Source organism: Cheilinus undulatus, linkage group 19 (genome assembly GCF_018320785.1).
Source record: "Cheilinus undulatus linkage group 19, ASM1832078v1, whole genome shotgun sequence".
NCBI classification, from domain to species: Eukaryota; Metazoa; Chordata; class Actinopteri; order Labriformes; family Labridae; genus Cheilinus; species Cheilinus undulatus.
Genome location: NC_054883.1, coordinates 24047786 through 24070692, shown reverse-complemented (window position 1 = coordinate 24070692; position 22907 = coordinate 24047786). Strand labels below are relative to the sequence as shown.

Here is a 22907-nt window from a genome sequence, read left to right as displayed (position 1 = left end):
TATTTTATTTCATTTGTCAATATACTTCAGGAAATAATATACAAAGCAATGATGTGGTCACCTTTACTGAATGTGTGATGCTGTTCAGTTATAGACTCAGAGATGCATGGTGGGAAAAAACAGGCCTTACTGCAGCTCTTTGACTGAAGGGATAAAAAAATGAAATAGAGATGAAACGTGCTGGAAACAAAACCCTTGTTGAAGATCTTTTCAGAGAGGATCAGAGACAACGTGGAGTCTACTGTTAAAACGCGATTTAAGACTTTCAACAAGGCACTAGAGTCAGAACCAAACCAATGAAATAACCAGTGCTCTCTTTAGTTGAACATGTTTATTACAATACATACATTTCACATTTGAGCTTGTGACCTCTGCCGCCCTGCGCTGACACAAAAAGGTGATCCACATACATCCCAAAACCACTCCTAAAAAAGTGTGGATATCAATGTGATTTACTGCTCACCACTACAACTCTTTATAAATAAAACCTTTTATATTCTGCATCCTCTTCTTAAAACTCCACCGTTTGTTAGCGACTGTACAAAGGAATGAACCAGGAGGGAAAAAGAGGAACAAAAAAAACACACAAGGGTGTGAGGTGTTGGAGTCTCAGGGTGTGGCAGGGCAGGGCTGAGGCCAGGGCAGGGCAGTGGGAATGGTCCAAAGCAGCACGCCATCACATCTTGTATCTCAATCACTCACTCCATCACACCACCAGGCACTGTTATTTTTTCAGACTGGGACATGCAGGGCCACCAGAAGCTGCAAATAAACCACTGAACGTTTGTGAGCGATGACCTGCAGAGAAGGGATGTTTGCTACACCTGAGAAGATATCACAGATTCAGTTTAGTATACTCTGAAGAGGAAAACTACCAGTGTGTTATGATTTCTGATGTGTTTTGTGTAAATAAACGGCTCCAAACATCCTCCCTTCACATGCAGGCCACACATGCTCCCAAACAGCTCAATGATGATTCAATGAACTGACGAAATGAAGCTTGAAGTCTGCAGACGAGTTAACATAAAGGAAAGGCTAGCTAATGAATGTAGCAGCCTAGGCGTTGATTAGTTTGGATGTCAAAAGCTTTGATAGGCATGGCTTTCCATGGCTTCAATCTACAAAACATATTTACAACATAGATAATAACATCTACAAGAAATCTACATTTTTTTCCGCTGTGGTTTTCTTTTTTACAAAACCGAGTCTTGTAAAACCACCCGAACTCCAACTCGTTCTCCTCCTCAGCAGCTCTTCATGTTTTCCTCTCAGATCTCGCAGCCCAAACGGTCCAAAGCCAACCTGCCTGCAGCTCCTGTGTATTTTTAAGACTGGGCTCTAGAGGAACCGAACAACTGCTCTCCCTCCAGCTTCCAACTATGTGCAATGGGTCATCCTCCCCTTTTTCAGACTCTGGCTTCGTCTCACAAACAGAAGTCCTCAGACCATGAAAGAATTCTGGTTCTTCAACTTTTCAAGTTCTTTGATTTGCTGTCTAAGAAACAGTATCCTGTAGGAGAGACAGAGGAGAAAAAAATGGTTAGGTTTCTTTTCATAATATTGAGGGCAAAATTATTAGCCCCCTGGGGGTCCTAACATAGCTTTTCCACACATCCTAGTTTTAGATGCTTTGTGTGCTTTGCACACTTAAACAAAATTATTTACCAAAAAAACTGCCGGGGTTTAAATCATTAGCACAAATCACTGTTGTGCAATGATGTAACTTTGGGCGCACTCAAACTAGGCCATCCGTACCGTGCTGAATTCTAACCGTGCTGAAGCCCATTTGACCTCCTCCCCTGTCCCCCCTTTGACCCGCACTCACACTGCTCAACGCATCCAGGCCTGGGCATGTATACGTCACGGGCAACGTCATCACACGACACATCCAGCGTTGATGAATGTATACGTGTTGATGACTCAGTATATATAAATGTTGTTTTATAGGCTGTAAAATAGCAACAGATTAATACGGTATTAGAGTTATTTCAGCTGACCTGGGGTCAGCAGCTACGTTAACTATAAAGAGCACGGTGAGGGAGTTCCAAGCACTTCTGATGAATGAAACCCGGACTTTTTAACTCGTATGAGCCCCTACAGCCGCTCTTCTGCGTGTCAATATACTATCTGAATCCCTGTGAAATTCTTTTACGTGCCATGAACTGAGCTTTTTTCTCTGTGTTTGGATGCCTTTCAGTGCTGCACCAATCAAGCTCTCATGTCACAGGACAGCCTGTGTCCAGAGCAGGATTAAATGATCAGATAAAAGATTTTTTTAACAGTGACGAGAGCAATTTCAACCATCTGATGAGAGCTGGAGGTGAATGCGCTTCAGGATTAATAAACGATGTTTTGACCAAACATCAGCGATCAAGACCACAGTTTCACTTCTTGGTGACATGATATAGAATTAGAGGTAAATTAATTCAGTGGATGATAGTTTGACATTATAATTTTATAATGAGAGGTTAAATCAGCCATGAGATTAAACCTGGCACACACTTGTCCGCGTAATTGGCACTCTCCTTTACGCACGGAGGATGGAAGGTGTTTGTTATCCTGTGAGCAGCTGTTTGTGACTCAATTAAGGGAATAAGCTTTATTTCACAAACCAAAAATCCCCTCACAGTGGTTAAAGCCTGACTTTGCTCAAAACTGGTCAGAAATGTGGACTGGACTGGGATCCATTAGAACAAGGTCGTAGTAAAGCTGTGTGAAGTTAAATTCTTCAGCCCTTATAAAGTCGTTGTAACTTGTTGAAATTCAATGAGACAAAATAGTTATAACTTTCTAGAAAAACCCTGCTGTCTCTAGCATGCAGCTGCTGTGCTCTCTGTGCTCTGAAGCGGGTCCCCCTGTTGTTACTTCATGTTACGTCATATTCCCGCGCTTGTGCCCCTTCATTTGCATCCATGCTGTGCCTAGGCCCACATCGTCCTTCCGTGCCGGGGCCACAAAGTGTGCCGCGCCGAAGCACAGAACAATTGCACTCACACTGGCTAAATGTACCAGACTTTAGGCTGAAACAGGCCCAGGCACGGTACGGATGGCCTAGTGTGAGTGCACCCTTAAGTTTGTAATGCTGAAAGCTTGCAAAATCAAGGTAAACTGAGGGTTATTTTTAGTCCAAAAACTTGAGTGAGGGTTTGAGCTGTCAATGGAGAAAGCAGCATGGCAAAAAGCAAAGAAATCTGTTTAAACTGGAGAAAAATAATTGTTGATGCTCACAAAGCAGGAGAAGGATCTAGAAAGTTATCACAGCGTTTCAAAGAGTCAAGAACTGGAGTGAGAAGGATCAACAAGAAATTCAAAGAGAGTCACACAGTCCAGAACAAGCCTAGCAGAGGTAGGGAGAGAAAGATTTCAAAGACTCTGGAAAGAAATCTAGTGAGGGATGTGTCTAAAGACCTCAGAACAACTGCCAAGACTAGTGAAGGACTTGGCCAAGTAAGGAACTGCAGTCTTAAAGAAGACCATCACTAGAGCCCTGCACAGGAATGGACCAAGAAAAAGTCTGCAGTAGAGACACCTTCAAGCCAGACTGCAGTCTGCTAAGGACCACCTGGAGAAAGATTATGATACTGGAAGCATGTCCTTTGGTCAGATTAGACTAAACTAGAGCTCTTTTGCCACAGAGATGTTGGTGATGTTTGGAGAAAGAGGGGAGAGGAGTATAATCCAAAGAGCACCGTCCCCACAGTGAAACACGGCAATGGGAAGATAATGCTGTAGGGATGCTTCAGTGAATCTGGAACTGGGAATGAAGGACATGTGAAGATTAAGAAAGAAAACCTCAAACAGTCTGCAGCTAAACTGGGTTTGGGTTGTCTCTTTGTCTTCCAACATGACAACTAGGGCTGCAACAAATGATGATTCCAATCATCGATTCTTCGGATGATTATTTTCTCGATTCATCAATGAATCTGACGTTTTTATGTTACTGGGGTGGGGGGTAAATTCCTTTTAAAAAACCGTCTATATGTCTATATTTTTAAAACTAAAAGAACACTACATTTTTTGAGTTCTGTTAAATGAAATTACTTGAACATGCCATAAAAAAATAATAAATTATTGTTAAAAAAGATATTGATATTTTTAATGTTTTTACCTTGCCTCCCTCCATACAAACATACATAAAAAATCTAAGATCATACTAATGACAACAGCCTGGGGATATGATTTGAATGAAAGACTCCTATAGTGGGATTCTGCTTTTATTACGTCCTCTTACAATTATTTTATCCCAGAGGAGCCACAGGTAAGCTTCAGCCTCCTAAAGTTATTTATATTATGATAACTTAAAAAAAATGTCACTGACTTACTCAATAAGCTACAGTTAGTTTGTTATTGCTTGTTGCCAGACTGACCCACACTCACAGACGGACACACAAACTATCTCTCCTCTCTGTCACACACACACACACACACACCCCTAACTGCTCCTCTCGCCCTGTCACTGCAGCTCATGCTTTTACTTCCTCTCTCCTGTTTTAGCGGACATTTAGAACTCAAAGTGAGGCAAATATCATGGATTATATGAACGCCTGACAGTCTATCGCTATTGTTTTTATCCAGTCTCGTATCGTAACAGAAACAAAACTAAAGTTCCATCGGAGTTTTTACGACAACAAGCTATTTTTAGATCTCTGGCATCTCATCCTCATCATGAGATACGGTTGACATCGTTGCCATCACTTTCAATTATGGATTTTTATCAATTTAATTGATTCATTGTTGCAGCCCAAACGACAATGAACCAAAACCTCTGTGTCTCCTGGTGAAGAATTACCTTCAGAAGACCAAAGTGAACCTTACTTACTGGGCTGACCGAGGCCCTAACTTGAACCCCATTGAAAATCTGTGGGGTGAACTGAACACCAAGGTCCATGCCACAGAGGACCACCACATCTGGAGGAGCTTGGGACACAGATGGCCTAGTGGTTAGGTTGCAATCCTCATCTGTGCAGCTGTTAATACTAGCCATATGTACACTGCCTGGCCAAAAAAAAAAAAGTTGCCACCTTGATTTAACTAAGCAAATAGGTACGAGCCTCCTATTGGATAATTACTGCATGGGCGATTATCTTTCAGCTGGCAACAAATTATTTAACCCCAGCTGATGCAATGAGTAACTTCTCATTTCTTAAACAATGGATTTTTTCTTCCCTAATGGCACGGGCATATTCCAAGATGACAATGCCAGGATTCATTGGGCTCAAATTGTGAAAGAGTGGTTCAGGGAGCATGAGACATCATTTTCACACATGGATTGGCCACCACAGAGTCCAGACCTTAACCCCATTGAGAATCTTTGGGATTTGCTGGAGAAGGCCTTGCACAGTAGTCAGACTCTCCCATCATCAATATTAAAATTAACGCAACACTGGATGGAAATAAATCTTGTGACACTGCAGAAGCTTATCGAAACAATGCTACAGCGAATGCGTGCTGTAATCAAAGCTAAAGGCGGTCCATAAAATATTAGTGTGTAAACCTTTTTTGGTGGTGACTTTTTTTTTGGCCAGGCAGTATATGAACAAGTTTGTGGAGATTTAGACTGGACCAACAGACCATCATCAGATGAAGTCTTTCTTTGTTCATCCTTAAACTTTAAAGCATGTTTTAAGTTTTGGGATCTAAATACGTTTATACATCAGTATTGGCTAAAATGTATATATATAAGTAAAGGTATATCAGTTATCAGCTAAACTCCAGTATCATGCATCCTATCCTCTGAAAACAGTGGAGTAGAGTAGATGCTTGGCATAGCATTTAAAAACTGGGCATTGTTGATATGAACCTGACCCAACATCAAGTTTCTCCTTACCTTTGCTCACGTAATGTTGCTTGTATTTCACAGACTCTGACCAAAGAGCGCAGGTTTTTGAGCTCGGTGCAGTTCTCAGACATACAGATGCTCCCCATGGTGTGAGCCTCTTCACGTAATCTTGACGCCTTTGGTGAACACATAATTTAGTTTTACGGATGCTTTTTAAACAAAGGCATATCAAAGTTAAGGACGGATAAATGGGAGTGGGACAAACCTGTTTCTCCGCGTGTTCGGCCGGCCACCCTTGTACATGTTTGATGAGATTCTCATTGAAATGGGAAGCGAGGGTTGGGGTGAAGGAGCAGGAGGGCCGGGCCGCTGAGGCAGCGGGAGGAGCAGAAGTGGAGTTGGGGGCGTTGTTGCTGCTGCTGGAGGCGACGTGGTTGGGACCTGGGGAGGGACTCCTCTGACTGCTGCGATGAACACGGAACAAGAGAGTGAGTGAGCATCAATGTTACTAGCGTTACATCAATGTTACTAAACAAACATCTGACCTATCAGAAACCATACAAATGTTCTCAGCAGCCATGCTTGATGACAACCCCCCTGCTTTCCAAACTTTTTCTCACTTACTTAAAACAGAAATTTGCAAAACACTGCACTCTTGCTGCCACTGCATAAAGACAGACATGGATGACCTATGTGAAACACTGATGAAGGCCTTCCATACAGTAACCAAATGTGTAATAATGCTAAAAAAAACTAGATTAATAAAGCTTACTAAATGCTAATGTAATGTAGACTACTTAAAAACTTAGCAAACAACAAAATTCTTTTAGCTGCAAATCCAGCATGCTTCTGTGATCCTAAGGTCTGAAATAAAGGAAACAAACCACCTTCTCTTGGGGTGTCTTTATGCAGCTTTTTACATGTTCAAAGCAGCAAAAGCGACATTACATATGTCAAAGCTTGTTTTTGTCGTTAGTTAACCAGGGTTTTGTGTATGACAGCAGGCACCATCAATATTTCTGCAGGCAAAGTCATACGGTCTTCCTTTAAACACAACTTGCACAAAAAACAGCTCTAATTCCACTTATTAACAGAAGCTGAGTTTTATTCTTTGATAAAATACATCCAGTGTTTCTCTTTTATATCCTTTGGATACTAAAGAAAAGAAGCAACTTCTACCTTTAATTGCAATTACAAAGAAAGCACAAAAAGCCTTGCAGCTAGCTTACTCTGCCAGCTTGAACACTGAGGAAATGTTCGCATTTACACCTCAAGCACTCAGATGAACCATGAGTCAATATAATAGAGGTGCACCAGTTGTAAAAATTATGGTTAATGCAGATGTCTGAAATGTGCTGTACGATTTGGGCAATAATGGGTAACTCAGCCAGTCCCATTTTCAATAAAGGAAAAGTTTTAGACTTGCTGTGAGTTCTACCATTCCAGGTTAGAGGAACAGCAACAGCCAACAACTGCCAACGGACACAATCGGACAATATAAATAAGAAGAAACATCATCTGTTTCACGTCACAGACCGGTGTTATGGTATCACCAGTGACTAAACATCAAACGTGTCTGTGGTTGTCTCAATTACATAGCCTATCAAAAACTTAAAGAGCCCCTTTTAGATTTTCCCCAAATTTCTATCTTCCAAGCTTTTTGTATACATAATGGTAATACATAATTTTAAGTGTCTTAACAGTGTTGTAATTATGACAGCTACTGACATATTCAGCAGGAATGTTACCAGTTAATATGGTCACTAATTAAACCATAACACCTCCTGTAGCATTATCAACATTGAAGGCTTTAGATTTATGATTATTTTTTCACCGAAAGATCCTAGTTAACACTTCTCTTACTTCAGCCCACACATTTATCTCATATTAAATAAGTTTGCAATTTAAGCACAAATCAAGGTTTTATTTGTTTTATATTTTACCTTATGTATTTACACTATTGTAATAAGCTGGGGAAAAAAACGCTACTCAATTATTCCTGTTAGAAAATTGTAAAAAATAAAAATTCAAAGAGGACAACTGAAAAGAGAAACCACTTGCTGTTCCATCAATGACCAGCAGGTGGTGGCACAACACAACACACTGAGGATTGTTTACAGTCAGAACAGCAATTCTCCAATGCTTATAAAATCTTCATTCATGAGCAGCTGTGAATGGGCAGTAATAACAACATCATGGCTTTAACATCACAATAACAAATGCACAGTGAACAATAAGTAATAAAAATACCTCCTGATATCAGAACTGGACATTTAAAGACCACAAAGCAGAGTGGTTTTTCATACCCTTGGCGCTGGAGAGAGCGCGGTGAAGCTGTTGTGGCATCGTGACTGTGCTGTTTATCGCTGGAGAGGGGCTGCTGGGATGTGGGCTGTGGATGAGATGCCTGCTTTACTGATGGCGTGCTCACCTAAAAGCAAAGAGAATAACAATAAAAAAAAGAGTCAAAAACAGTTCATGCTGGATCAAAAGTACTAGCTCAAAGATATTCTGATCATCTTCCCAAAGAGCCTCCTTAAATCTCAAACCATGCAGAACTTAAAATACAAAAGGAGTCTGGTTTTTGTCCTTGTCAGTATCAATGTCACATTATATTTTAAATACAGTTCACCAAGCACCAAAATAAAGTATGAATGCACTGGTTGAGACAAGTTCATTCTAAACTGCATTTTCAAATTGTTCAAATGGGATGCAACCCTTCACTCAACTTTGCAATTTTATCTAAACTGACAATTTGTGCAATATAACCAAGGCTAAGAAACTCACAACAGCCTCTCTGAAATGCAAATAGGAAAGAAATGTTTAATGCAACTTTTTCCAACTCATTTTTTACATGAGAGAAATGTCCATTTTATTTGAAAAATACAACTTTTTAAACAGTTTGCCGCAGAAGCCATTGTTAGGTCAAGAAGGCATTAATCTACACTTCTTCTTTAACACTTTCCTTTCTTAAACTAGAAATAAAATCCATTTAGTTAATACTTAGGTTTTTTAGTGTAAACATGTAGAAATAATTCATAAAATACAAAACATCGTGTTGATCAACTGAAAGTCTGTGCTCAGTGGAGCAGCAGAGAGTAACAGATGTCATGGTGTAGAGCTGAGGCTGCAAAAAAAAGCGTTATTCCAATCTTTTTCTCTGAGGATAAAGAATATTCAAAATGTACAAAAGTCTAGAAACTGCTTTTTTGTGTGCTTGCACATCCAATTACCACCTAAAATACCATGCAAGAGTCTATGGACAAATACAGTTATCATAGCCTGTTAAAGATTAAAACTTCTATGCATTGTAAAATACAAGAAAACTTCCACTGTCAACAGTTGGTGCAAGCTTCATGTGCAATTTAAACAGCACAATAAATAATAATGTCATGAACAGAAACAAACACCTTAGCTGACATAAGTCTGTTTGTCATGCCTGTAACTCTACAAACTAATTCATAAATACAGCTGATATAAGCCAATACTAGGCGTATATATTTGTGCTAAATATCGCAGACATGTTAATATCTGCTGATATTGATAATCAACTTATTAAGCTCATATCTGCATATGCCAAAATGTAAATAACATCATTATCCCTTGAAATAGTGACTGACATGTCATACAATTTTCAACCACTCGAATAATGAAAAAAGTTGCAGTTTGGACCTTAGTGGAACAAAACATGACTGAAGCCACAAACTTGACAAAACTAACATGTTTAAACATTACATCATTACAGAAGCCATGGGAACAAATGCCTGTATACATTTTACTTGGACACATGGACATTTTGGTTGTTTTCTAGCTATTGAGAAATTAAAACATCATGCAAAAATCAGCTCTGTTAGACAATGAGATATAACTAAGTCAAGAAGATGAAGAAAACAACCACAATGCACTTTCTATAAGGGCAAACTGAGGTACAATTAATGGATTTATGTCTGCTTACAAACTTTAAAGATGTTTTGGTGCCATTTCTTTTCTTCCCTGGTACACAATCATGACACAATGAATACAGCTTTGTAACTAACTTTTGGGTACTGACAAGTGATGCAACGAATTGTCAACAAAATTCATTACAGACAAACTTAATTGTCAAGAGTCACTGGATGACTGTTCTCACACTACATGCTTTCCTTTACAGAGCTTGAAGAGGAGTGAACTGTCTCATATCCTTGCAATTTTTGCTCAGAGATGCATGCAAATCAGCAACCACAACATGACACAGAAACCACATTGTTGTGCCCCAAAACAAAGAAACTCCTGGGCCTTTGGTCTCAACGCTGCAAATCTGAGTTTTAAACTTTCTGTTGTAGAGGCCTGACAAAAGCCAGGAGCACAGCTGTTTTAACTCATGCAACAAGCAGACACGGGGGGCCAGCTTGAGCCCTGAGGATGGACCTTAATTATTGGACTCACCTGAGACAGAACATTCAATCTGTTCATCCTTTCAGCTATCGACTACTGTTTCTCCTCTCTCCCCCTCACACAGTGGGTGTGTGTTTATGTATGTCACACACTTTCCCTCTTTTAGCTTGTCAAATACAAAACTTTGCATCTCCTTTGACATAAAGATCATCAGTGATATTTTTAAAGTAGACCTTCCATATCGTGTGTGCATAATGGTAAAGCATGAGCACAAGAAGGCACACTAGCAGTTTCTCGTTCAATTTTTTAACCATTTATCGTAACAGTTTAAAGTGGCTAAACTTTACATAAAGAAAATCATCCAACCTGCATCATCACTGGTTATGTTTAAATCCAAAAAATTTTTATTTTAAATTCTTCATGGCATATCACATCAATAACAGCTGTGAAGTAAATGCAGGAAAATCAACCTGATCAGTCGACTATTTACCTCAAAAGTCAGCAGCCAGTCTACAGCAGAGCTGTATCCCTTCTCCTGACCCACCAGTTGAGAACATCAGAGCTATGATACTCAACAGGGCCTTCAAGTGCTTCACCATTTTGTCCTTTTTTTCCTTCTCCACTCTATCGTGGTAAAAAGGGAGGACACGTCAAACTAAATTCACAAAATTTATTGATGGACAGACCCTTGAGAGGAGTTTCTTGTTTTTGAGGGATTTAGACACGAAAAATGCAGCACAACACAAGTGTTGCAAACACTTTCAATATAAACCCAAACACCAGCTCTCATGTACCAAACCACCTACACATTGTTTCTACAGGCCCACTACACAATGTAAATAGGAACAGAATATCACAAAACCTATACTGCAGAAGGAATGATGACAATGGCAGCAGTAATAGCAACAAAGATAATTACAAAGGTAACAAGCAGCAGCATAACAATTAGAAGGCAGGACGACAAAGAGGTATTCTTAAATGCATCCTATGTAGATGTAGTCTTGCAGTGATTGACCAAGCAAGATCCCTGGTTTTTGCAGAATCTTATTCTCTAAATGAAACTTGGTGAGTTGCTGAGACATTGTCTTTAGATGTAATAGTGTGAGACGCCATACTTTCACAAGTTACTGCAAAATACAATGTTTTGCCAAATACCACTTTGCTGGATGTATAAATAAAGGCAGCAAAGTTTTTCAACAAGAGGAAAATCTTCATAAAGTCAATCCAACATTTGAGCATGCACCTACAGTTGCACGAAAAAGTATGTGAACCCTTTGGGATTTCTTGGATTTCTGCATAAATTGGTCATAAGACGTGTTCTGATCTTCATCTAAGTCACAACAATAGACAAACACAGTCTGCTTAAACTAATACCGCACAAAAAACGATATGTTTTCATGTTTTTGTTGAACAAACCATGTAAACATTCACAGTGCAGGTTGGAAAAAGTATGTGAACCCCTAGGCTAATGACTTCTCCAAGAGCTAATTGGAGCCAGGAGTTAGCCAACCTGGAGTCCAATCAATGTGATGAGATTGGATGTGTTGGTTAAAGCTGCCCTGCCCTTTAAAAAACACACACCAGTGTTGAATTTGCTGCTCTCAAGAAGCATTGCCTGATGTGAACCATGCCTCACACTAAAGAGCTCTCAGATGACCTACGATCATGGATTGTTGGCTTGCATGAAGATGGAAAGGGTTACACAAGTATCTCTAAAAGCCTTTATGTTCATGTGCCCACGGTAAGACAGACTGTCTACAAATGGAGAAAGTTCAGCACTGTTGCTACTCTCCCTAGGCGTGGTCGTCCTGTAAAGATGACTGCAAGAGCACAGCGCAGAATGCTCAATGAGGTGAATCCTAGAGTGTCAGCTATAGACTTAAAGAAATCTCTGGCACATGCTAACATTTGTGTTGACAAATCTACAATAAATAAAACATTAAACAAAAATGGAGTTCATGGGAGGACACCACAGAGGAAGCCACTGCTGTCCAAAAAAACCACTGCTGCACTTTTGAAGTTTGCAAAAGCGCACCTGGATGTTCCACAGCACTACTGGCAAAATATTCTGGGGACAGATGAAACCAAAATTGAGTTGTTTGGAAGGAACACACAACACTATGTGTGGAGAAAAAAAGGCACAGCACACCAACATCAAAACCTCATCCCAATTGTGAAATATGGTGGAGGGGCCATCATGGTTTGGGGCTGCTTTGCTGCCTCAGGACCTGGACGGATTGCTGTCACTGACGGAAAAATGAATTCCCAAGTTTATCATTTTGCATTTTGCAGGATAACTTAAGACCATCTGTCCGCCAACTGAAGCTCAACAGAGGATGGGTGATGCAACAGGACAATGACCCAAAGCATAGAAGTAAATCAACAACAGAAAGGCTTCAACAGAAGAATATACGCCTTCTGGAGTGGCCCAGTCAGAGTCCTGACCTCAACTCAATTGAGATGCTGTGGCATGACCTCAAGACAGCGATTCACACCAGACATCCCAAGAATACTGCTGAACTGAAACAGTTTTGTAAAGAGGAATGGTCCAAAATTCCTCCTGACCGTTGTGCAGGTCTGATCTGCAATTACAGGAAATGCTTGGCTGAGGTTACTGCTGCCAAAGGAGGGTCAACTAGTCATTAGCCTAGGGGTTCACATACTTTTTCCACTCTGCACTGTGAATGTTTACATGGTTTGTTCAATAAAAACATGAAAACATATAACTTTTTGTGCGGTATTAGTTTAAGCAGACTGTGTTTGTCTATTGTTGTGACTTAGATGAAGATTAGAACACATTTTATGACCAATTTATGCAGAAATCCAAGAAATCCTAAAGGGTTCACATACTTTTTCTAGCGATTGCAGTTTTGTAAACTAGTGTATAAACTTTAAACAAGCCACAGGTGAACGATACACTGTGACATGTTACTAAATGGCACAAATTGCAAATGTCCAGATTTAGTCATAACTTTGGACTTCATATTTTATTATCCGGTCAGAAATTTTCCTCTATGAAATCCCTAGCATGAAAAAGACAGGAAAGAATCAAGTCTTTACTGGAAACTTTTCTAGCTCATACATGCCAATCGATTTTTTTTCCCCAACTGGAAATGCAGTATGTTTCCAGTGAAATCCGTTCAAGACTTCACATCCATCCAACCATCCGCTCCACTCGATAATGCACAGTATGAGCTAACTGACTTATCACAACTTACTTTTTGCTGCGAGATGACAGGCTGTGTGCTGAGGAGAGGTTTTAGGGGGCCAGCGTTGGTCTGTGGCGTGCTGATCCTTGGGGAAACATAAGACCTGGGCGATGAGGCGTCTGATGTTAACGACATCGGAGACTGGTTTGATTGCTGAGCTGCTCGAGATGGAAACAAAAAGAAAGAGGGGTCAAAATATCAAACGTATTCAACATTTAATGAGCAACATGTAGTGTAGGCCCATCTTCTGTTTTCTGATAACGCATATAAATTTTTTAACTCAAAGAACAGTGGCAAAAATAGTGCTCTCTGAAAGCGGAGCATATCTGAACACAGCAGTGGTAGAGAAAGGTTTCTGTTTTGGCTTTGTGTACCTTGGTTTGAGAGTTGAGCAGCTTGAGAGAGGATAGTAGTGATATTGAAAGCCGAGGGTCCAGCAGTGAGAATCTTATGGAGCATCGACTGTAATGAAGCTTGTGTGACAGCAGCTGTGAGAACTAGAGAGAAACAAACAGACAGATTTTTACAATGTGCACTCACAAACAAGGTCCAAATACTACAGCAGTTTGATTGACAGGCAAATTAAGTTATGTGTATAAACATGACAAGTCAAAATTCAAGCCTGAACAGAACGCAAATGAAGAAGCATTTTCACGTTTAAGATTAATATGCAACAACGAATTTTCTGCACTGAGAACTAGAAGAAAGTAAACAAGCATTTCATTTTTTTGTCATTTTTTCCCCACATGCCTTTTGGTGGGGAAAAAGGGCATATGGGGAAAAACACGAGCGTTACAAAAACACAGAACAATTGAAAATAGCACAATACGTTCATCAATGTTTCTGTTTCAGTTAAAATTAAGTTGGGAGGAAGATAAATGGCTTATTCAAAAAGGCTGCAAGATACTGGAAACCACTAACACATTTAAATTTTTTTGGGAGCCTGAAAACACTACTTTTTGAAAGCAGGCCCCAGAGTGAAAAAATCTGTATACCCCACCCCTCGTGTCTCCATGTATACAACCAAGCGCATCTTTTCTGAAACCTTAACCTATATGCGCTAACCCCACCAACAACAACAGTAACTGCAGATTACATGATTGTGTTCATGCAGCAGAGGCTTCTGAGCTCATTATGGCCCTTACACAACATCTTATGCTTCTCTTCACTGAGAACAATCAACACCACATGTTCTTAGATCCGCTGCGATGTACACCCAGATGGGCAGCCAGGAGAAAGTTTTCGATAAGAGAAGATTTTTGGATGCGCATGCTCTACAATCTTCTTCTCCATTTCTGGTGTATGTCTGTGGCAGCAGTACAGCGTCACTTACACGCCTGGCATATACGCTACAACGTTATTAGCTGTTTTCAACGGCTTGATAACTGAACTGATGAACTGAAAAGTATTTTGTTTGAGTTGATAATTATTGGGCAGCTGACTTACTGCAATTATTGCAAAGAGGGGAACTGGAAGGGTTGGAGGAGATAGGGTTTACAGATGCTCAATCAACTGTGACAGAGGTCCCGTTTACCGAATATTCTCGATCACTGATGGATTTTTTGAAGGATGACGGAGAATTATGAAGGCTGTCCGTCATTTTGACGGACTGGAATGATGAGGATGAGCCTGCATTTAAGCGCACACACAGAGACAGATGCATAGACTTTTTCCATTTTGCACACATGGACTATCAAGGAGGTTATTTAATCTAGTAATAATCTTGTAGCTAGTGGGCTCTCTCACTGACCTTGACGCCATAGATTAGTGAAAGCATATCAGTCTCTGTGCTGACAGTGCATTGAGAAGCCGCTGCAGGTGTAATAGTACATCACAGAGGGACACAGGTCGGCATACAGAGTGTTAAGGCCTTTGCACAATGAGTCCATTTTATGTTCTAATCATGTCTCTGAAATTGCCGTTTACTGTCGTTCCGTTTTTTGAAACAGGTTTGATTTTATGGAAAATTTCGTATCAGTCCAAGTCATTTAAATGGGTGATTGATGATTCAGATCAGTGTTTGCTGCTTCCACCACGCTTGCTCCCACCGCACGACCCTCCCCTCTTTCTCTCTCTCTTGCATCGAAACCTCACTTTAAACACCAAAGGTTCCTCGTTTATTATGTTAATATCAGCCATGGAAATATAACAGAGAGAGATGGGTGAATGATGATTCAGATCAGTGCCTGTTGCTTTATTCTGTTTGCTCACTCACCCCTGCCCAACCCTCTCCATATCTCTCTCTTGCACCGAAACCTCACTTAAAACACCATAGTTTGTGTAGTATGTGGATATCAACCCTGGAAATATAACAGGTAAAGGCATACGTTTGTAGCCAACTCACAGGTCATAACAGAGACAGAATTAAAACGCTGTTCTCCATCTTTCCAAGTTGTCTCAGTGCTATGACGCATGAATGTGCTGTATGAAGCTCTGTCAGGATGGATGGATCCAGCGGGATTTTAAATAAGTGACAGAGGCGCAGACTCGCAGTACGAAACAATATGCCACACATTCTACGAATTTCGCAGTTAGGCAAATACAAAAGCACCCGACTCATTGTGCAAGATCCGAGTGCATGATGTTTTTTTCTGATTACGACTCCTGTGGAGCAGACAAAGATGAACACAGCTCCACAGTGCAGCCTTTTAACAACTTGTTATCAGCTATGGTCAACAAACTACACCATCTTGACATTAAAAATATCCTTAAAACTGCACGTGATATCTTAAATGGCGCGGTTCATAGTTACTTGCTCGAAGACAGAGATTGCTGCTCCTCCATCAATGCGTAAAAATGAGAGGAGTAAACGCTGTGCTGCTGTGTTCATCTTTCTCTCAATGCCATTAAAAATGCATAACCTCAAAGATTGTTCTTTAAATATAAGTTGGGAAAGAGTTCTTCATTAATTAAACACTACTAACAAAGTCATGTTGAATTATATTATATTACAGATATTGAAGAGAAAATTATAATGACGGATTGTAAAAATGGTATGATGGAATTTTTTATGACTCATTCCAACAAAATGACGGACAACAAAAAAGTCCAGCGCAACCTCTGACTGTGACAGAGGAATTTTTGTGCTCGTTCAGCCACTGAAAGGGACATGGATGAGGAAATGTATACCTCTACTTATTTTCTAGTAGATTTGACAAATTTGTTTGCTGCTATAGCCTTTTTTCTCACAAAATATGCCTGTGACATGACTCAGACTGGCAGTCACCTGCTGCCCATTACTCCAGCATGTAGCTGCAGTCTGTGTAGTTTGATGGGTACATTTTTTTAGCAGGTGGGTCAGGACTGCACAAACCAACAACGTATGCAACAGGGTAGATTTGACACTTTCAAATCAGGCTTAGGTTTAATGCGTGTAGTAGAAGATGAGCACTCCTCTTGGTACCAACGGAGGTGAAAAAGCCCAACTCAAGCAACAAAGTGATTGATTTATACACTCGGAAAATAAATACAGTGCTTAACAAATTTATTAGACCACCTGTCATATCTGTATCAAAGACCATCCAGCATCATGAAGTGCTTTAATGCGGACTCTTTCATTTTCAGTGAGCTCTCCCCGTTTTACCATTTTGAACAGGAATGAGGAATTTCAAACTGAATTCACCTTTTTATACCCAAATTTGAGCCGGCTCACTGGGCTTCTCTGAGAAGTTGGAAATTAATCAAGCATAACATTCAACCACTAAAACTCATTTTTCTGTTCAGGAATGCGAGTAAATAACTATAATTTGACATATTAATCAAGAAATAATAATGTGCTTTACTATTTTTTCAGTTTTTTTGGAAATCAGTAAATTTGAAAATTCAAGGATAACAATAACAATTATATTTTAGCATTAAAAATATCATTTGGGTTAAAGAGCTTCTACATACTGGTGTATTAACCATTGCAGAAACAAAAAAAATGATTTTGGTAATTACCAATGCTGTTAATTTAGGGCAGCTGTGGCATAAACCTTACTTTGGGTGGTGGTCCTGTATATGTACAAATCGAGGGTGTGTTGTATCCTTTACTTAAGTGTCTGACCAGCTCAGTAACAACACCTTGAATTAAATAAAATCCAAGTGTCTTTTACTGCTTTTCACTCTGACCCTCACCCGTCCAATTCTTGATAATTCCCCTCTTTGCTTATGTATTCATGTTAACCAGCACAATTACAGGATGCTGCTGATAAAAAGAAACACTGAGAGGCTGCCTTACATAAATGAACACAAGCCTCTAGCGTACTGGAAGAATTATCTCTGACAGTAGCCAACTATATGCCTGTTTTCTTTCAGGGTTTATGCAGCCTCTGCATGCACAGATATCACTTATCAAAATTATCAAAGCTTTGTGTTCCGGAGAAGTGGCTCAAGGGGCCTTTTCTCACAGATTAGTTATAGAAAATGAAAACCTTACTGCAAAAAACCTAACGTCTTGCTGTGAATTTGCTTGGAATGCACTAAGGGTGAAATGCAACCACATCTCAGCCATGAACCATTAGGAAAACAATCTTCTTCAGGTAATAAAAAAAACTGGTCAGATAACAGCACAAAATGTGATTATTCAATTAATCATTTCATTAATCAACTAGCTGATGATCAAAAAGTCGTTAGCAGCAGCCCTGCTATGCACGTCTTGCATGTGCACAACTAGACATGTTAAAACTTCAGTGTTGATGTTTAATCAAAAGTTTGCACCTCTGTTTTGGAAGTTAGCTATATATGTAATAATATATACATTTTAATAAAATACATTAATAAATACACAAACCCACTAGTACCATAAAAACCAGAGTATAAACCAACATCAGGGTTCCTCCAGGATCTTTTGAAACTCTGGGGGAGGGCTTTGTCTAATTTTTGGGAAAAGAGCTCTAAGCAGGGCTGTAGGTTAACTTTTTTGTCCATAACACTGGTGCTACAAAGGTTGACAAACTTATGGCACAGAACAAAAACCTGTTACAAAATATCTAAAATGTTCTGTTACATCTCTGTAACCTACCAGTTACCAAAATATATGCTCAGTAAGTGAAAAACAAAATCAGAACAGCCTAAAATACGGCCCTCATTTATTGTCTAACAAAGATAACAGCCAATGACTGTTAAGAATTTTGGGGTGCAGCAGAGAAGAGAGGCACTGATGGTTCATCTCCACATTCAAACACAAAACAAGCAAACTGCAGGAAGCTGACTATGATTGTGTAGCCTACTGACCCAAACGGAGACACAATTTAAAGGCTCAGAAACCTTTGCAGGTGTTTTGAGTTAATTAGCTGATTAGGGTTTGACACCATGACTTTCCAATATTTTCACAATATTCTAATTTTCTGAGACACAGAATTTTGGGTTTTCATTATCTGTCAGCCATAATCATCAAAATGTCAAGAAATAAAGGCTTGATATTAGGGGTGCAACGATCGATCGGCCAAGATCAGTATCGGCGCAGATTTCCTTAATTTTAGGAGATCAGTGATCGGCCGATCCTTGTAAATAAGATCGGTGGATGAGATCGGTTTCATACGCCTCTACCTACAAAAATGTGAAAAATGAAAGACTACAGGAACTGATATAATTTAGTAGTTTGGACAGTAATGCTTTAAACTTTTCATTTATATTTAAGAGAACTACCTCATGTGCAGTTAAAACAACAAGTTTGTATTGTTTCACGGGTACTGTTCAATGTTATTCAATAAAATAAGATTGGAACATTGAAGGTGTATGCGGTCAGTTATGAAAAAAAATCGGTATCGGCAAAAATTGGAATCGGCAGGTCAGGCTTTTTAAAGATCAGTGATCGGCCAGAAAATTACAATCGGTGCACCCCTACTTGATATATGTTACTCTATGTGTAATAAGACTATATAATATATGGTTTTCACTTTCTAAAATGAGTGACAAAAAATATTAGAACTTTTTCATGATATTCTAATTTTTTGAGATGTACCTGTACATGAACAGATCCCTCTTTTCTCTCCAACAGTGTACTGATAACATCAGTACTATTGGAGTTAAATGGTGAATAGAACAAAAAAAATCTATCACCAAATCATGTCTTTACCCTAACAATACACACAAAGTTTATGCAGTGTGGGGCTGTATTGATCTACTCCCTGCTCCTGTCACTCTCTCTCATCTCTGCCTCATACACTGCAGTCTGTGTTAGTTTTTATTTTGGCGTGGCGGTGTGTCATGATCAATTACATGTAGAGGAAAACCCTGAATGTTTACTACTAATTTTTCAGCTTGAAATAAAACATATCTATGACTCAAATAGCTTTATGAACATTACTATTCGTGTGGCTGCTTTTATCACACTCTGTAGGAGCCCTAATGAAATTGAAAATTCACCCAATTTTTTGCATTAAAGTGGCTACTACTACTATTTTAAATCAATTTCTTTTTAACAAGTGCTGACCATGGGATGTATGGATTTACATGGAGCCATTTCAAGGTGGCTACTTCAATAAATCAAGCCTAATATAACTGTTTACTAAAAATCCACAGCCCCAAAGCTTTGCCACAGAGTGTCAAAGCTGATGAATTCAGTAATTAACAGATCTTTATTACTTTCCAAGTCTGTGGAAAGGAGACCTCTGTGTAAAAACTTTACACAGAACAATCACTGAAAGGTCATTTAAAAAATGTTTATCCAAAGATCAAAGCCTCAATCATTTCTACTTTGAAGGTAACATCAGACACTAAAACAAGGCCCAGGATTTTACTGAGAAAATGTTCCTGAACACAGATCCTTCTTTGCCAAAACCCTAGTCATTCAAAAAAGCAGCCCTACATGCCAGATAGTCTAAAAGCATTTGGGATCACACCACGCACTTCTCTAGAACTTGAAATAGAGCAAGCTCAAGGCAGCAAGAGTCCAGTGCAGCTCCCAGTGGCTGCTTTATAAGCCAGACTGTTTTATAGTGGCACTTATTAACCCCTTGTTTCCAATCACTGTGAATCACCCATCTCAGGAGACATATACTTGTGTGAAAGTTCTGAACTCTTCTTTTCAAGTGCACCTCAGCCAAGAGGAGTTCTTCCTCCTGACAGCATCATTAAAAAAAAGAACTAGAGGAAATTCAGGATGGACAGGGAAAACACTGTGCTTAGAGCAACAGAAATGTTTCAAATACTCCATTACTCAACAGTTCAACCAACAGCCTGTCAAACAGCCACTGAATGTGAAAACTGTTGAATGTTGATACTGCATCTCTCCTCTTACCTTCGTTGATTTTCGCCATGTCCACACTGGCATTGTTGAGCTGTAGAGCAGTCTGAAGTGCTGGGAGAAGCTGTCGCAGAAGGGTGGGGTCCTGGAGTAGCGGAGGGGCGGGGGACTGCAGGACAGGGGAGACGGGCACCGTGGACGCAGATGATCCAGGAGGGCCCGATGAAGGGTTCAAGCTTGCTGAGCCTGAGGATGAGGACTGGGACTGAGTAGTTGCAGGTTTCTCCACCTGGGCGGACTCTGGGAGGGCAACAGAGAGGACAGTGTTTTATTTTTAATTATATCTATCTAGCCTGCAGTAAATAAGTCAAATGTCCATGCTGGTGATGAAGAACAGACTTACAGTTAGAGCAAAGACCAAGAGACTTAGAACATCAGTATCAGCAGGATGAGCTTTTCACATCATGTATATAACTGGAATAGTAAGAGCTAAGATAGAAAAAACTGCAAATATTCCCTTCAGGTTGCAAAACATCTCAAGAGCAGATACCTAAAACATAAAAGCATTTTTACGGTAAAACATAGGTTTTATAGTATTAACAACCACATTGAAACATCCTCAAAAACCTGTGACCCACTCTTGATTACATGCAGACTGAAAAAACTGCTTTACTGGGCATCGACTGAAGCACAGAGCGAAATCTTGATTTTGCATATGACTGCACCAAAACTCAGAGATTCATCAGAAAATTTTCACCTTGCTTAGTGATGACACAGTTTTCCATGGGAGTAAAAAATTCTGAAACTTGAAAGAAAAGTGGATAAAAAGCCAAAGGCAACAATAACTCTGCAGAGAGCTGGCTGTCAGTCAACATCATTATGAGGTGAACTGCAGGTGAGCTGGTGTTCTGCACTGAAATCTCATGAACTAGAAAATGGTCTCTCCCAACACACTACGATACTAAACTGTGACTGTCCAGCTTTTATTGCTGTGCTCTATTCAAAATCATTCTGATATATCCATTGATATATCCAAAGGGCAGCATTACAGAGAAAAACAGTTTGACTTTTTCCCCATCACACACACACTAAGTGGACCACAATGAAAATCATTCTGTTTAACCGGTTTAAAAACAGGGCTCAAAGGATTTATCTGAGCTAGAAAAATCACAGTTTTTAAGTTAAGATTGTTTACCGACTTCATAGCAGGATCTCAGACTATACTGGAGAAGGCACCCCCCTCTACCAGTGACGACAAGAGTCTCTAGATATGCTCTGCAGGTAATTAGGAAGAGAGAGATTTGCTGCCATGTCCCTCCAGTTGATGCATTTATTTAAATAAATCATCTATGAACCTTTGCAACAGATTTGCTATGGCATTGTCTCAGTCTGCTTTCATACCTAACCTGTTGAGTGTAGTTTGTTTGTGCTGGTGTGAAAGCTGACCACTGAACTCTGGTGCAGACCAAACTACTGTACCAAGACTTTTGAAATGGAGGAGGTGCTTTATTTCGCACTCTGGTGCGATTCATTTGTGGTGAGAACACAAACCGACCTCCATCATGCCTAACTCTGGAAGCACTGAGCTGGTATGGAATACAATAGCTACTGCAGCTAAAGAAATGTGTTAAAACCACAAACAGACCTGAAGGAGTTTCATAAACAATCATTATATAACAATCATTATTAACTGTATTTCAAATTTTACAAAGGCCATATGCATCCAGTGTTTTAAACATGAACTTTACCTGGATTTGGTCATATACTGCTCTATTTTTGGAGAAATAACATGGCCTGAGATCAACTAATCCACATTTTGTAACACAGACTGTGGCAGATATCATCTAGCATTTTAACTATCTTTGTGCAAACTAATTAATGTCCATGTTTTTGTGGAGGAAGACTATGGGTGACTAAATGGTCCTCATGTCCACCTTTAAGGACTGGTGAACTGTGTTGTGGGGAGGGCATGATGTGAAAGGCTACAGTGTTTTTATCGTATTATGGAAACCATCTTTCTTAACAACACTAAGACGGCACAGGTTCTTACAAATAAAATTATGTACTGACTGTGTGATTATGGTTGCACGAGATGAGAAAAGCTGTAGCTTCAACAGCTTCCTTTCACATTAGCTGTTAGCTGTAATGCCATCTCTATGATTCGTTGTGTCATCTGAGTAATTCACCCTGGCATGGTCTTGCAAACGGCTTGACTGCTGTCTGTAATGTTTTGGAAGCCAAAATATGTCGACAAATCAGCTATGATTTAGGGCTGGGCAAAAAATCGCAAGTTAGATTAAATTGCAATATGGCCTGCTGCAATTTACAAATCGCAAAAGCTGTAATATTTCTTTAACTTGAAATGTGTGGAAATACC

General features: G+C 39.7%; 1 protein-coding gene across 1 annotated transcript in view; it reads right to left on the bottom strand.

Annotated features, from left to right (window-relative positions):
- The window catches only part of waca (WW domain containing adaptor with coiled-coil a), a 43905-nt gene continuing 20998 nt past the window's right edge, over positions 1–22907 (bottom strand). The window contains exons 7-13 of the mRNA XM_041814384.1: positions 20585–20830; positions 13737–13859; positions 13372–13520; positions 8086–8210; positions 6045–6243; positions 5828–5955; positions 1–1510 (exon numbers count right to left, since the gene is read on the bottom strand). Of these exons, the coding sequence (XP_041670318.1) occupies positions 1441–1510; positions 5828–5955; positions 6045–6243; positions 8086–8210; positions 13372–13520; positions 13737–13859; positions 20585–20830 (1040 nt within the window). The 3' untranslated portion in view covers positions 1–1440. The remainder of the gene's footprint in view (positions 1511–5827; positions 5956–6044; positions 6244–8085; positions 8211–13371; positions 13521–13736; positions 13860–20584; positions 20831–22907) is intronic.